Below are 17,037 nucleotides of genomic sequence, written 5' to 3' on the forward strand. Positions count from 1 at the left end.
GGCAGGTTTTTAGGTTGCCAAATGACAGTTTAGGTGGTCATTTAAGATGGCTTGCATGACGCGTGCGATAATGTGCTCGAACGAAGTGCGTAGTTACCAGACGGAATTATACTCAATGAAACATTCACATATTATTTCTGCTTCAAATAAAATCACAAACTAAACATTCACCAATCAAGACATGATATTTCCCACAATGACATGCAGCAAAATTATAAGGTAGTATCTCAACTCTTTTTACACATTGTAATGAATGCAATTTCTATTAGTTCTTTCCACTTCCAAACAAAAATGTGGTTGGATTATTCAGCGTATGATCAACCTGTGTCAATAAATCCTGGACCATGGTAACATATATGCGTACGTATAGTTGTGAATGTTGCTCATTAAATAACTACAGTACTGATATTCCATATTAAGAGCATTGATTTGCCGTTAAAATGAATTCTGTAATAACGTGTCAACGGTAGCAGTGACAGTCGAACACTGCAGTTTTAATGTTTCACGTGTTCACAATTTAATTAATCCATCTCTATGGATTAAAACAAATAATAACATTGGGAATTAAAACACATTTGATTGCATTCCGTTATCAAACATAGTCAATGTTCGCTCTGAAGACGTTTCCAGGACAATAGGGTCAGGGAGGGGGGTGTGTGTGTGAATCAGTGCGGGGTGGATAGATGGCGGGGGGGGGGGGGGGGGGGGGGGTTAGAAGGCAGTCGGTGCAGAATGGATGGATTGAGGAAGGTGAATTAGTACGTGTTGGTTGGAGAAGGTAAAATTGTGAGGGGAGAGCACGGGGGATGTCAGTGATGTTGAATGGGGGGGGTTCAGTACGGGATGGATGGGGTAGACAAAAGTGCTGGAGAAACTCAGCGGGTGAGGCAGCATCTATGGAGCAAAGGAAATAGGCAACGTTTCGGGTCGAGACACTTCTTCAGACTGTACCCCCATTCTTCTTGAATGGGAGGATCAGTACAGGATGGATGGGGGGAGATCAGCGCAGGATGAATGGGGGGGGCGGGGGGGGGGTCAGTACAGTGTGGATTGGAGGGTCTGTGCAGAATGAATGGGGGATCACTACAGGATGAATGAGGGGAAGGTGCAGGGTAAATGGAGGGTGGGTCAGTACGGGATGAATGCGTGGATTAGTACAGGATGGATGGGGGATCAGTACAGGATGGATGGAGAAGTGCAGGATGGATGGGAAAGGGGTAAGTACAGGGTGAATTGGGGAACCAGTGCAGGGTGGATGGGGGGGGGGGGGGGGGGGGGGGGGCGGCAGGAGAATCAATGCGAGGTGGATAGGGTGATCTGCGCAGGATGAATAGATTGGGGGGGGGGGGGGGGGGGGGGTGATGGGGAGGGGAGCACAGGGGATGTCAGTGAGGACTGAATAGAGGCGGGAATGGGGATCAGTGCTGGATGTAGAGGAGGGGTCCCAGGATAAGGGGGGGGGGGGGGGGGGTGGAGGAGGCGTACAAGAGAGAGAGAGAGAGAGAGAGAGAGATGGGGAGCGAGGTATGGAGGAAGGAGGGTCAGCGCTCCTTGGACAACATCGCCCCGCTGCCTTGGCCGTTGGGAACTCCTCGCCATCGCCTCCCTCCTCCGCCAGATAACGGGGCGGAGCGGTGCAGCTCAAAGATCCTATAGCTATAGGGTCTATGGTGCAGCTGCTTCAGAAGTGTCGGAGCGAATGACGGCTCCCGCACAGCAGCAGCAGCGGCTTCATCTCCTAACCCGCTAACGGCGCACTTTCAAAACAAACCCTCCCGCCTGCCGAGGCCTCCCCCTCCCTCCCTCGGCGTGCGGGAGGGTTTGTTTTGAAAGTGCGCCGCTAGCGGCAAAGATCCTATAGCGGAGCTCTGCTATAAGATCTTTGGTTAGCGGGTTTGCAAGCAGCGGCCCTTATCAGGGCGGGCGGGGTGCGGGAGGAGGAGGAGATGGAGCCGCTATTCTGGGCCCGTCATTCGCTTCGACCCTTCATCACCCCGCACCTAGTATCTTTCCCACGCAATACAGCCATCAACGCCGACACAAAACGTTGCGTTCCTTCTCTCCAGAGATGCTGCCTGACCCGCGGAGTTACTCCAGTATTTTGTGTCCATCTTCGGTACAAACCAGTATCTGGTTGCCAAGCCGGGCAAAATGACTCGGTGTTTAGTTGCCCGGCGGCGCTTTGAGTGGTCAATGGCACCCGGGCAACCGTTAATTTCGAGCCCTGGTCAGGCGTAATGGGGAGAAAGGAGGAAAGTGGGATTGAGAGGGAGAGATAGATCAGCCATGATCGAATGATGGAGTAGACTTGATGGGTCGAATGACCTAATTCTGCTTCAATGACTTAAGAACTTATCGATCCCACTTGCCCACGTATTTCCCTGTAGCTGAGACTCTCTCACACGCCCTGCCTACCCTGATATACACCCACATTCTGGGCAATTTACAATGTCAACTAACTATCCACCAGCAGAGACCCAGGACCGTTGGAGACAGCAGTGGAGGGTCAGAGCGGTGAGGGCTTGGGTCGGGCACGGGGCTTGTTCTCGCGGAGACCCAGGACCGTTGGAGACAGCGGTGGAGGGTCAGAGCGGTGAGGGCTTGGGTCGGGCACGGGGCTTGTTCTCGCGGAGACCCAGGACCGTTGGAGACAGCGGTGGAGGGTCAGAGCGGTGAGGGCTTGGGTCAGGCACGGGGCTTGTTCTCGCGGAGACCCAGGACCGTTGGAGACAGCGGTGGAGGGTCAGAGCGGTGAGGGCTTGGGTCGGGCACGGGGCTTGTTCTCGCGGAGACCCAGGACCGTTGGAGACAGCGGTGGAGGGTCAGAGCGGTGAGGGCTTGGGTCGGGCACGGGGCTTGTTCTCGCGGAGACCCAGGACCGTTGGAGACAGCGGTGGAGGGTCGGAGCGGTGAGGGCTTGAGTCGGGCACGGGGCTTGTTCTCGCGGAGACCCAGGACCGTTGGAGACAGCGGTGGAGGGTCAGAGCGGTGAGGGCTTGGGTCGGGCACGGGGCTTGTTCTCGCGGAGACCCAGGACCGTTGGAGACAGCGGTGGAGGGTCAGAGCTTACCAAATCCCGTAACGTTCCACACTCCATAGGGAGGGTTTCTGGGGAAGCCGCTGATTGGTGGGAGCAGACTAGAGGAAGCAGCTGATTGGGTGCAACCTCAGGTTAGCATTTCTGCTTTTTGGTTAAAGGTACAGTGATTTAGTAAGGGTACAGTGAGCTAAGGGAGGCTAGGGAAGCGGAAAATCAAAATGTGACAGGAGGATCCAGAATGTGTGAAGATAAAGCTCTAGATGTAAAAGGGGCAAAAACGGAAAGGAAGGGTAGTAAAAATCATCTGAAAGTGCTTTATCTAAATGCGCTGTACACGGTATTAGTGAGACCACATTTGGAATACTGTGTACAGTTCTGGGGTCCATACTTAAGAAAGGATGTACTAGCCCTGGAGGCAGTGCAGCGAAGGTTTACAAGATTAATTCCTGCAATGAGGGGATTGACATATGAGGAAAGGTTAAGTAAGCTGGGACTCTACTCTTTGGAGTTTAGAAGAATGAGAGGCGATCTCATTGAAACGTATAAGATCGTGAGGGGCCTTGATCGGGTGGATGCACCGAGGATGTTCCCAATGATCGGGGAGGCTAGAACTAGGGGACATAGTTGCAGAGTGAGGGGGGGCTCTTTTAAAACTGAGATGAGGAAGAACTTCTTCACCCAGAGGGTGGTTAGTTTGTGGAATTCACTGCCCCAGGGAGCAGTGGAAGCAGAAACGTTAAATATATTTAAGTCAAAAATAGATGGTTTTTTAGCTGCCAAGGGGATAAGGGGCTACGGGGAGAGGGCAGGGATATGGACCTAGGTATGGTTAGTATAGTAGACCTGAGTGATCTCCTGGACAAGTGTCGATCGCCTGGATTGGGGTCGGAGAGGAATTTCCCGGATTTTTTTCCCGAATTGGACCTGGGTTTTTATCCGTTTTTTTGCCTCCCCCAGGAGATCACGCGGTTCTTGGGGTGGAGAGGGGTGATAGCGGTATAGAGGGGAGGGTAGTGTCTTGTGTTCTGTGTCTTGTGTCTACTGTTTGTGGGTAAGTGTGTCTGTTTAGTGTTCAGCCATGAGTGAATGGCGGTGCGGGCTCGACGGACCTGATGGTCTACTCTCGCACCTACTTTCTATGATTCTATGATTCTATGTCCCTGATAACCCACAACTCGTGCCTGAGGTCACTCCTGGAAATTCAATACTCACTAAGTCTGAAGAACGGTCTCGACCCGAAACGTCACCCATTCCTTCTCTCCAGAGATGCTGCCTGTCCCGCTGAGTTACTCCAGCATTTGGTCTATCTTCGATTTAAACCAGCATCTGCAGTTCCTTCCTACACAATCACCAAACAGCTGCCTTCTCATGAAAAGTAACACTGCCTTAAAATACAAAGCTGGTGCCAGGTGATGCTATAACTTGATCCCAGACTGGGTCAGAGGTACCACAAGGTGCTTGCTTCCACTCACATTCTAATGACGATCTAATTACAACTGGAGAGCATAGGCTTAAGGTGAGGGGGAAAGACTCAATAGGAACCTGAAGTGCAACTTTTTACACACTGAGGGTAGTGCGTATATGGAACGAGTTGCCAGAGGAGGTAGTTGAGGCACGTACTATAACAACATTTTAGCTTAATTTAGTTTAGTTTAGAGATACAGCACGGAAACAGGCCCTTCAGCCCACCGGGTCTGTGCCGACCAGCGATCCCCGCACACTAACACTATCCTACACACACTAGCGAAAATTTTACATTTACCAAGCCAATTAACCTACAAACCTGTACGTCTTTGGAGTGCGGGAGGAAACCGAAGATCTCGGAGAAAACCCACGCAGGTCACGGGGAGAAAGTACAAACTCCGTACAGACAGCACCCGTAGTCGGGATCGGACCCGGGTCTCTGGTGCTGCATTCGGCAGAGGTCGTGAATTAGGTCGTGAAAGTGGGACAGGCCCTTTAGGCTATTTGGCCAATTGAGTCTACTCCACCATTCAGTCATGGCTGATCTAGCTTCACCTCTCAACCTGTATTATCTTGCCTTCTCCACACAACCTTGGACGCCCTTACTAATCAAGAATTTTCAATGAGAGCACAAATTTCCCAAAAGTTCAGTGGAGCAATGGAAGCATTTTAAATTAAAAATTGTTGTCAGTGGTACATCAGCAGGATGCTGTTAAACCATGGAACAGAAACGGAAAAAGGTGGACAAAATTCAACATTTCAGGTAGATTCTTATGAGTATCCCCTTCATCAGAATGTCAGATAAAGGTCGAGGAAAGACTATCCAGTAGCAGGACGAGGGCAAACGCAGAATCACCTATGGAGTCCAACAGCCTTTGGTGAATTTGACCATTATACTTTAACTTTAGACAAAAAATGCTGGAGTAACTCAGCAGGACAAGCAGCATCTCTGGAGAGAAGGATGGGTGACGTTTCAGGTCGAGACCCTCCTCCAGACTGAGAGTCAAGGGAGAGGGAGACCAGAGATATGGAAGGGTAAGGTGTGAAAATGACAGATCAAAGCAGACAATGAACAAGGAAATGTAGAATGGATCATTGTTGGCTGAGGGGAAGGTGACAACGAGGCATACAAACAGTAAAATAAATCAGGTGGACAGTGAAACTAGTCGAAGAACAAGGGTGGGGAACGGAAACAGAGGGAAAGCAAGGGTTACTTGAAGTTAGAGAAGTCAATATTCTAGAAGTCATATTGTTGGGTTGCAAGCTGCCCAAGTGAAATATGAGGTGTTGTTCCTACAATTTGCGCTGGGCGTCACTCTGACAGTGGAGGAGGCCCAGGACAGAAAGGTCAGTGTGGGAATGGGAGGGGGAGTTAAAGTGTTGAGCAACCCGGAGATCGCGTAGGCCTCGGCGGACTGAGCGGAGGAAAGCTTGCAGACTACAGTAGCCGGGATGATTCCAATTTACAGGAATTTATGGAATCCTTCCATGGTTTCAGAGTGAATCTGATCAAAATACCCAGCTCTTGGCGTGCTTTATGTCTATTTGGGGTCATGGAGTGGTGCTGTCTGCAGAGAATGGTACATTCTTTAGTTTAGTTTATTATTGTCAATGTTAATGTGTACCGGGACAGAAGGAAAAGCTTGGATTGTGTTCTGCCCAGCTACAGCTTGTAACACCGTTTGTCACATGTCTGGAGCTGCTGCCGCAAACAATGGTGGTTTGCTTGATGCTCAGGGCCTTGGTAAGTAGATGAGTAACGTGACCATCAGCTATAGAGGCCAGCTAATAAAGCACACCCAGCAGAGATGGCACAGGCTTTGAGCAAAGCATGGACAAGAGTCTCACACTGTAGGAACAGACTGGGCAAGTTTGCAAAGTGGTAAATAGAGGCATGGATTCATACAGCATGGAAATAGGCCCTTCGGCCCAACTTGTCCATGCCCCATCGACACTAGGCCTACCTGCCTGCATTTGACCCATATCCCTCTAAACCACGTACCTGTCTAAATATCTCTTTAACGTCCTGATAAGGCCGACCTCAACTACCGATCATGGAATCAAGTCCTGGCCTGCTCTACCTCTCCCTATAGCACAGGCCCTCGAGTCCTGGCAACGTCCTCGTAAACAGTCTCTGCACCCTTTTCCAGCTTGACAACATCTTTTTTATAACACGATAACCAAAACTGAATACAATACTCTAAATGCTGCCTCACCAATGTCTTGTAATCACATCTGCAACATAACCTCCCAACTTCTATACTCAATACGCTGAGATGGAAGACACCCTAGAACATAGAATAGCAGATTAGAAGAGAAGTCCCTTCAGCCCACAATGTCAGTGCTGTACATGATGCCAAAACCAACTCATTTAGCTTAGTTTAATTTATTATCACTCATACTGAGGTACAGTGAAAATAATTTTTATGGCACGTTATCCAGTCAGTGGGAAGACCGATACATGATTACAATCAAGCTGTCCACAGTGTACAGATACCGGATAAAGGGAAAAACGTTTAGGGCAAGATAAAGTCCAGTAAACGCCTGGAGAGAAGGAATAGGTGACATTTCGGGTCAACAGCCTTCTTCAGACTATCACCAAATAGAGAGCGGTCCTGACTTCCAATCTACATCATTGGAGACCCACAAACTTTCTTTAATCGGCCTTTCCTGGACTTTACCTTGCACTAAACGTTATTCCCTATATCCTGTATCTGTACACTGTGGACGGATCAATTGTAATCATGCATAGTCTTTCTGCTGACTGGTTAGCACGCAACAAGAAGCTTTTCACTGTACCTCGGTACACGTGACAATAAACTAAACTACCAAGCTGCGTATGTTTAGTTTAGTCTGAAGTCCTCAGTCTGAAGAAGGGTCTCGACCCGAAATGTCACCCATTCCTTCTCTCCAGAGATGCTGCCTGTCCCGCTGAGTTACTCCAGCATTTTGTGTTGATCTTCGATTTAAACCAGCATCTGCAGTTCCTTCCTAAACGTTTAGTTGTGTTTAGTGAACAAACTGTAGACTAACAAACTGGGTTCAATTTGATGATACACAGGCAGCAGTTAATCCTGTGGACCAGATCTGGTTCAAATCCAACTACAACAGATGGGAAACGGAGCTTCATGTGAATCTGATTCTCCGAAAGCGATTTCAGTAAATGCAGTGCGTGCTTGTGTTCTGGAATTCACCGTCTCCAAACTAATTGGAGAGGAGGAAGGTTCTCGTGACGGGGCAGTGAAGTGGAGAATAGAGCTCAAAGGGGGACGGTACAAGGGACGGAAAATGTAAACAAAACCCGACAGCAGGAAGTGACTGCGGGGGATGTGGAACTAGTGACAGGTCAGAGCTTAAAAGGGCCTGTCCCACTTGGCGATTTTTTCGGCGACTGCCGGCGTCATATCAGGGCCGGCAAAAGATTTTGAACATCTCAAAATCCAGCGGCAAAAAAAATGTTGCGATACTTAAAAAACACCGCGCGTCACTACGTCATCACGCCGCAAATTTTTCGGTGACCTGACACGTCAATCGCCAAAAAAATCGCCAAGTGGGACGGGCCCTTATTTCCACACAGAGGGCAGTGGGTATATGGAACAATCTTATAGAGGTGTACCATTAGATCGGGTAAATGCACAGAGCCTCTTGCCCAGTGGGGAGGAATCGAGAACCAGAGGACATAGGTTTAAGGTGAGGGGGGGGAAAGATTTAATAGGAACCTCAGGGTCAACATTTATTTTACACACAATAGGTGCTCGGTGCATGGAACGAGCTGCAGGAGGAAGTAGTTGAGGCAGGTACTATCACAACGTGAAAAACATTTAGATGGGTACATGGATAGGAAAGATTTGGAGGGATATGGGCCAAATGCAGGCAAGTGGGACTGGTGTAGATGGGGGCATCTTGGTCAGCATGGGCAAGTTGGGCCGAGGGGCCTATTGACGTCATAATCAGAATCGCACTTTATTCGCCAAGTATGTTTTGCAACATACCAGGAATTTCATTGGCCAGGTCAGTCATACAATTAAAAGCAACAGATCACTCAAAAACACATTTGAACATGAACATCCACCACAGTGACTCTTACACATTCCTCACTGTGATGGAAGGCGAAATAAAGTGCTGTATGACTCTGTGACCCTATTAGAATAATAAGATGGATGAGACTGGGGCACAAACATTACCAAATTTTGATCGAATGGCTATTATGGTTGACTTATTGCAACACAAGATCAGAAGGGAGGCACGACAGCATCTCTGGAGAAGGGCCTGAAGAAGGGTTCTGACCTGAAACGTCACCTATTTCTTTTCTCCAGAGATGCTGCCTGACCCGCTGAATTACTCCAGCATTTTGTGTCTTCCAAGAATCAGAGTGATACAGCGTGGAAACAGGCCCTTCGGACCAACTTGCCCACACCGGCCAACATGTCCCAGCTACACTAGTCCCAACTCCCATGTTTGGTCCATAACTTCAGTATAAACCAGCATCTGCAGTTCTTAGACACAAAGGAAGCCGTGATAGGGTAGATGCGGAGGTGCGGAGTTGTGAATAGCGGCTTGATAGATGGATAGGTACTAACGACGGCAGCAACTTCTGAAACAGAGAGGCGTCGGGATCTTTTCTGCCGTGTGGTGAATCTCTGCGGGACATGGAAGCGAAATCATTGGAGGGATTTTAAGAGGAGTTCATGGTTATGAGCCATGGGAGCAGAATTAGGCCATTCAGCCCATCGAGTCTACTCCGCCATTCAATCACTGCTGATCTATCTTTCCCTTTCAACCCCATTCTTCTCTCCATGACCCTTGACACCCGTACTAATCCAGAATCTGTCAATCTCCGCCCGTAAAAATACCCAATGACTTGGCTTCCACAGTCGTCTGTGGGTTTTCTCCGGGTGCTCCGGTTTCCTCCCACATCCCACAGATGTGAGGGTCTATAGGTTAACTGACCCTCTGTACATGACCCCTCGTGTGTAGGGTGTGGATGAGAAGGTGGGAGAACATAAAACTAGTGTGAAAGGGTGATCAATGTCAGCGTGGACACGGTGGGCTGAAGGGCCTGTTTCCATGTAGTATCTCTAGACTAAAACCTAAACTAATACATAGAACTAGTGTGAATTGGTGATGGATGGTCGGCTTGGACTCAGTGGGCCTGTTTCCGTGCAGTATCTCTAAACTAAACCAAACATGAACCTCTAGTGCACCACAATTTCAGACGCAGATTGCTTGCGTTTGTTTTGCAATAGTACTTCTGAACTTTCAGAAAGTACTTCCAGCAGCCTGGACTTCCTGCCAATGGGACATGCTGTTCCCATACGCTCTGCTCGCTGGAAGGTTTAACATTCAGTTTACCCAAAGGCCCGTTTATCAGTGCAGTTTTTTGAGTAACTCCAGCATCTTGTGGAGTAGGACGCAGGGTCCCGACCCGAAACGTCACCTATCCATGTTCTCCAACGATGCTGCCTGACCCGCTGAGTTACTCCAGCACTCTGTGAAACGTCACCTATCCATGTTCTCCAATGATGCTGCCTGACCTGCTGAGTTACTCCAGCACTTTGTGTCTTTTTTAAAAATCAGTACACTATCGATATTAACTTCAAATCAAACAGTGATGCATTTGAAAAGCACCCTCTGTCTTAGTTTAGTTTATTTTAGTTTAGTTTAGAGATACAGTGCAGAAATAGGCCCTTGTGCCCACCGAGTCCGCACCGACCAGCGATCCCCGCACACTAACACTATCCTACACACACTGGGGACAATTTTACAATTTTACCGAAGCTAATTGACCTCCAAACCTGCACGTCTTTGGAGTGTGGGTGGAAACTGGAGCACCCGGAGAAAGCCCATGTGATCACGGGGAGAAGGTACAAACTCTGTACAGACAGCACCCGCAGTCAGGATCGAACCAGGGTCTCTGACACTGAGGCAGCAACTCTACCGCTGCACCACTGTCTGTGCCACTCCTGTCTGTGCTCTGCCTGCTCCCTGATTTATCCTGGCAAAGTGACAATAGCTTAGTGGTCTGGCTGATTCAGCCCACACCCTCCTTCACCACCAGCAGTCTGCACCTTCTCATCCTGCCCCATCGCCAACGAGCCCAGTGATGACTCAGCCCACCATCCCCGCCGATCGATGACTCGCGCCTGTCTACAAAGACCAACACACCTCCTCCAGTAAACAGAGAGGCTGCATTCACAGCAACACAGATCCAATGCAGTGTTCAACGTTTCCATTTCCGGGGCCCCGTTCACTCATCTTTACTACGGACACCTCCATCCCCCACCAGGAGGTCCTGAAGGCCCTTCGCTTCTTCCTCAAACAAAGAGCCAACCACACACCCCAATCTCACCATGTGGGTGATGTTTCAGGTCGGGACCCTTTACCAGAACTGTGGAGAATCGTGGACCTAGATGGAGGCTCCCGGCCCGAAATATCGCCCATCCCTTTTCTCCAGAGATGCTGCCTGACCCGCTGAGTTACTCCCACACTTTGTGTCTGCCTTTCACATTTCTATTGGATCATGTGGAGAATCCAGACCATAGAAGCAAAAGGAACTGCAGATGTTGGAATCTTGAGCAAAGCACAAAGAGCCGGATTAACTCAGCGGTCCAGGCAGCGTCTGTGGAGGGAGTTGACAGGCGATGAGTCTGAAGAAGGGTACCATCCCGAAACGTTGTCGGTCTATTCCCTCCACAGATGCTGCCTGACCGGCTGAGTATCTCCAGCATTTGGTAGACCTGGAATTGGCCATGGCAGGCCATCAAAGTCTTCTGCAATGGTCACACGCATGGATGGACTGCTATACCTTACCATGGTGCCATTGAAATTACTTTTTTCCATATTATCACCTTTAAACTCAATCACCTCGAAAGTCATCTGTGCTTTCCAGAACCGTGTGGTTCTAAATCTAAATTGGAAATTCACATCCTGACTAGAACCAAACCAGAAACAGAGCAAAACCTGGTAGCAGCTACAGCATGGTAGATGCTGAACACTATGTTCACCATGGACACTGTGGGTCAAACGGCTACATACAAGGGCAACTTGTCATTGCACCAGAACTGCTGGCAACGTAAACTGTACATCTGACTGTCACTAGCTAGCATGGACTCTGTGTCTATGGCCAATACCCTTCTCCGGCAACCCCACCCCGACCACAAGTAACTACCTACCAGATTAATGCTGCTGATTTGCAACAAAGCTACTGATAGAAAGTGAAATGTGCAAAATCCAGACACAAGCCATGGTTTCTTTCTGGCCTTCCCTACTGGCAATGCACATTTTTCCTATAAACATTCCCAATTGAATTGAGTTTCTTCGAAAATGGTGTCACATTAATCCTTCTGCGACTCCGATATCTCCCAACAGTTGCTGACAGGTTTTCATCCCAAAATCAAGACCTGTTCAGAAGTTGATAAGCCCTAGGAGCAGAAGTAGGCCATTCGGCCCATCACGTCTCTCCACCATTCAATCATGGTTGATCTATCTTGCCCCCTCAACCCCATTCTCCTGTCTTCTCCCCATTACCCCTGACACCCGTCCCAATCAATTATCTGTCAATCTCCGCCTGAAAAATACCCATTGACTTGGCCTCCACAGCCGTCTGTGGCAATGAATTCCACAGATTCACCACCCTCTGACTAAAGAAATTCTTCCGCATCTTTTTATAAGGTACGTCCTTGTATTCCTTAGGGACTAGTTTCTTTGTGGAACAAAAGATTAGAGCAAAGTCCACAGCTAAGCCATCCTGGAGTTAGACAGGTAAACTGTGAACTCACCTGAACAGAGAATGCCCTTGTGCCTTGCACAAGAGAAGTCGTCACATTCACAGAAGGTCCCGTAGATGCGCCCAAACTCGCTCTCTTGGCAGACGCACTGGCTGCAGCTGCATTCCCCCCTGCCGCTGCAGATTGGCTTCTCCTTTGCCTCGCGGCACGACATCTGAAACACATCGCTGGCTTCCCCATCTAGGCACTCGCACCTGGCGCCCAGGTAGCCCGGGTCACACTTGCAGACCCCGCACTCGTGGGTTCCGTTGCCGCTGCACCTGGAGCTATTGGCTTGCATCGCACGGGCACATTCGCAGTTGCAGACGTAGCCCACTGTCACACTCAGCGAATCCTTGAAACCAACCGGTTTAATTGTAAAGCTGTCCCTCGACGTGCCGACTGGGCAACTCCTGGCTTCCACACTGACGTCAAAGGATACCTGACGAGGGATAGTACAGAGGAGTGTGAATACCAGCAGGGTGAGTTAACACCAACATGCAATGGCATGGGTCATCTCTGCCTTCATCTAACCTCCTGATCCAGCCCCTCTTCCCTCAGTCCATCCAATATCCAACAATCTAGTTTAGTTTGTTAGTATTAAGTTTTAGTTTTAAGCTTTAGTTTTCAGCTTTAAGTTTTAAGTTTTTAGTTTAGTTTAGAGGTACTACATGGAAACAGGCCCTTCAGCCCAACGAGTCCATGCTGACCATCGATCACCTGTTCACACTAGTTCTCTGTCAATCCACTTTCACATCCACTCCCTACACACGAGGGGCAATTTACAGAGGGCCGATTAACCATATATGGGATGTGGGAGGAAACCAGATCACCCAGAGGAAACCCACATGGTCACAATGAGAAGGTGTAATCTCTGCACATGGCTAGCACCCAATGTCAGGCCTCTTATGGCAAGAATTCCACAGGTTCACCACGCTCTGTCTGTACTATCTCTCCTCCTTTCTATTATTCTGAGTATGGCCTCTCCCACGAGTGGAAACATCCTCTCCACCTCCACTCTATTTAGGCCTTTCATCATTATGTATGTTTCAATGAGGTACCCCCTCATCCTTCTAAACTCCAGCGAGTACAGGCCCAGTGCCTTCAAACACTCATCAAAAGTTAACCCAATTATTCCTGGAATCATTCTCGTAAACCTCCTCGGGACCGTCTCCAACGCCAGCACATCCTTGCTCAGATATGGAGCCCAAAACCGCTCACAATACACCAAGTGCGGTCTGACCAGTGTCTTATAAAGTATCACCATCGATTTTCCAAGGAGAGCCTGTAGCTCTGAGCTTTCTCCTCCACATTTCCCTACCCTGGGCCTTGCAGAGAAACCATCCTCCCTCAACAGCTTGTTAGCCCTGAAGGATTTCAGTTTGTTTAAATAAAAAAGATTACCCATCATTTGTCTAGAGTTAAGACATCCTAAAAAAAACAAAAAACGGAGGGTTTCAAATTTAATTGGCAATGTTTATTGTGGGACAAAAAAAAATGAACAGGTAATTTAAATAAATTAACTGGAGTAAGATAATGATGGGGAACGGCCGTGAAGGATGGTGGGGGGGGAAACAAAGGAGAGGCGGCGTGCTTTGTACCTCTGTCAGTGCCTTAGGTGGCCGCTTTTTGTATACATTGGGTATGCAAGCAAAGAATTTCACTGTGCCTTGTCACATGTGACAATAAAGTATTCCTACTTTGTAGGTTCACATGCTTGATCAATGATGTTTTATCATTAATGTTTTATTATTATTTATGTTTAGTGTTTTCTGAGTCATTCGTAACTGTCACTGTATGTCATGTTGTCACCTGTGGGCGGAGCACCAAGGCAAATTCCTTGTATGTGAATACTTGGCCAATAAACGTACCTAAACTAAACTTAATCTTAACTATTCCATGATCGGGTAGATTGCAGTTAAAATCCCACTCTTACCCATTCTGCAGCCAACCAAAGTGTGCCCTGTGCAATGTTTTTCTCGAGGCTTGTGTTCGGGGGAGGGGGGGGGGGGGGGGGGGTAGCTAAGGCAGGCACTGTGAGTCTCTCTAAATATTCTGGTCAGGAAGCACTGACATCAGTGGGCTCCACCACAGACTTCACTTCCCACCAGAGAAATCTCCGCCAAAGAGAGCAATAAAGAACGACGGAAGAAACGAAAGGTTCAGGAATAGTTACTGTTAACTAGTATCAACACAAGTAGACCATAAACACAAGATAGACACAAAAAAACTGGAGTAACTCAAGCAGTTCAGGCAGCATCTCTGGAGAAAAGGGATTGGTGACGTTTTGGGTCCAGACCCTTCTTCAGACAGAGAGTCAGAAAGAGAAAGGGAAACTAGATGGTGACATCGAGAGGGATGTAGAACAAATGAATGAATGTAAAAAAGTTACAATGATAAAGGGGACAGGTGTGGTCTCAGTGAAAACATATTCCTTTAGGGACCATTTCAACATTGAATCGGTTAGCACCCATCTTAATCTTTTACATGGGGATAAAAGACATGTGTTCTTTCAGAAATAAATGTTGTTTAGTTCGGTTCGGTTCAGTTTAGAGATACAGCGCCTTGGTTTAAAGATACAAGCCCCTAGGCCCAAGGCGTCTCCGCCGATCATAGATCATCTCATACACTACACTATCCTACACACTAGGGACAATTTACAATTTTACTGAAGCCAATTAACCTGCATGTCTTTGGAACGTAGGAGGAAACCGGAGCACCCAGAGGAAATCCATTAGTTTTGCTAAGTTTAAATGCCTGGGATTTTCAGACATTTTTCCTGAATATATTTTAGCAAGCCCCCTCCTGTCCTCAATCTATAGTACTGCTCTATATTCTCTTGATTTGGAAAGAAACAGATCAATTTACAGTGCTGCCACGCAGCCTGAAGCACCATTGCACTGAATCATTTCTGACATTATTGCAGAATTTGCCGCTAACCAACAAAGAGCTTTGATTTGCAGCGAATCTCAGGGGCTAGAGTGCTCCAGTTACTGAATGCCTTTGTTAGCTTAACATCTAGCTGGAGGGGGGGGATTAGCAAAAGTGAGGAATTATTTTGCTCAGCACCCAACATCAAGACTTTGGAGATAGACAGGCACCATCTCTGGAGAGAAGAACTGAAGTTAAGACCCTTCAGACTGAAGAAGGGTCTCGACTTGAAATGTCAGATTGCCATCTAAGGACCAGAAGGCAGATTACCATGTAAATGGTGTCAAGTTGGGAAAAGGGGAAGTACAACAGGATCCGGGGGTCCTTGTTCATCAGTCTATGAAAGTAAGCATGCAGGTACAGCAGGCAGTGAAGAAAGCGAATGGCATGTTGGCTTTTATAACAAGAGTCGTCGATTATATGAGCAAAGAGGTCCTTCTGCAGCTGTACAGAGCCCTAGTGAGGCCACACCTATAGTATTGTGTGCAGTTCTGGTCCCCTAATTTGAGGAAGGACATTCTTGCTAATGAGGGAGTGCAGCGTAGGTTTACAAGGTTAATTCCCGGGATGGCGGGACTGTCATATGCTGAGAGAATGGAGCGGCTGGGCTTGTACACTCTGGAATTTAGAAGGATGAGAGGCGATTCTTATTGAAACATATAAGATTATTAAGGGTTTGGACGCTAGAGGCAGGAAACATGTTCCCGATGTTGTGGGAGTCCAGAACCAGGGGTCACAGTTTAAGAATAAGGGGTTTTTAAGAACAGAGATGCGGAAAAACATTTTCACAAAGAGGGTTGGGAGTCGGTGGAATTCTCTGCCTCAGAGGGCGGTGGAGGCCGGTTCTCTGAATACTTTCAAGAGAGAGCTAGACAGAGCTCTTAAAGATAGCAGAGTCAGGGGATATGGGGAGAAGGCAGGAACGAGGTACTGATTATGGATGATCGGCCATGATCACATTGAATGGTGGTGCTGGCTCGAAGGGCCAAATGGCCTACTCCTGCACCTATTGTCTATTGTCTGAAACCATCTCAAATTCACCCAAAATCTTCCCACTTCCAGATTTTCCAGAGAGGAAGGGAGTGTGTAACCCACCCACTCTCAGGGGACAATCCCCTCATTGATATATTTAATGCATCCACGAGCCCCACATCCCCTCGCTGTTCTAGCATTAATGGGGGTGGCTTTAGGAAGATCAGCAACTGGAAGTTAGACAAGGACCCCCACGTACTGGAGGTGGGCTGGTAAGACCAGGACTGCTTCCCCATGCTCCATAAATTCATGTCACAAGAGCAGAGGTAGATCATTCGGCCCATTCAATCACGGCTGATCTATCCTTCCCTCTCAACCCCATTCGCCTGCCTTCTCCCCCTAACCCTTGACACTCTTACTAATCAAGAATCTATCTATCTCTGCTTAAAAAATACCCAACGACTTGGCCTCCACTGTCATCTGTGGCAATGAATCCCACAGATTCGCCAGCCTCTGACTAAAGAAATTCCTCCTCATCTCTTTTCTAAAAGTAAGTCCTTTTATTCTGAGGCTGTGCAGTCTGGTCCTAGACTCTCCCACTATTGGAAACATCCTCTCCACATCCACTCTATCCAAGCCTTTCACTATTCGATAAGTTTAATTTAGGTGCCCACCTCATTCTTCTAAACTCCAGCGAGTACGGGCCCAGTGCCGTCAAACGCTCATCGTATGTTAACCCAATCATTCCTGTGATCATTCTCGTAAACCTCATCTGGACCCTCTCCAGGGCCAGCATTTGAGCGTTTGACAGCACTGGGCCTGTACTTTCCTTTTCCCGACTCTCAGTCTGAAGAAGGGTCTCGA

General features: G+C 48.2%; 1 protein-coding gene across 1 annotated transcript in view; it reads right to left on the bottom strand.

The window, feature by feature from the left end:
- itgb5 (integrin subunit beta 5) overlaps window positions 1-17,037 on the bottom strand; it is a 100,762-nt gene that overhangs the window by 46,882 nt on the left and 36,843 nt on the right. Inside the window, exon 10 of the mRNA XM_033023673.1 lies at window positions 12,283-12,712. Within this exon, the coding sequence (XP_032879564.1) occupies window positions 12,283-12,712 (430 nt within the window). The remainder of the gene's footprint in view (window positions 1-12,282; window positions 12,713-17,037) is intronic.

The sequence above is a fragment of the Amblyraja radiata genome, chromosome 7 (genome assembly GCF_010909765.2).
Source record: "Amblyraja radiata isolate CabotCenter1 chromosome 7, sAmbRad1.1.pri, whole genome shotgun sequence".
Classification (NCBI taxonomy): domain Eukaryota; kingdom Metazoa; phylum Chordata; class Chondrichthyes; order Rajiformes; family Rajidae; genus Amblyraja; species Amblyraja radiata.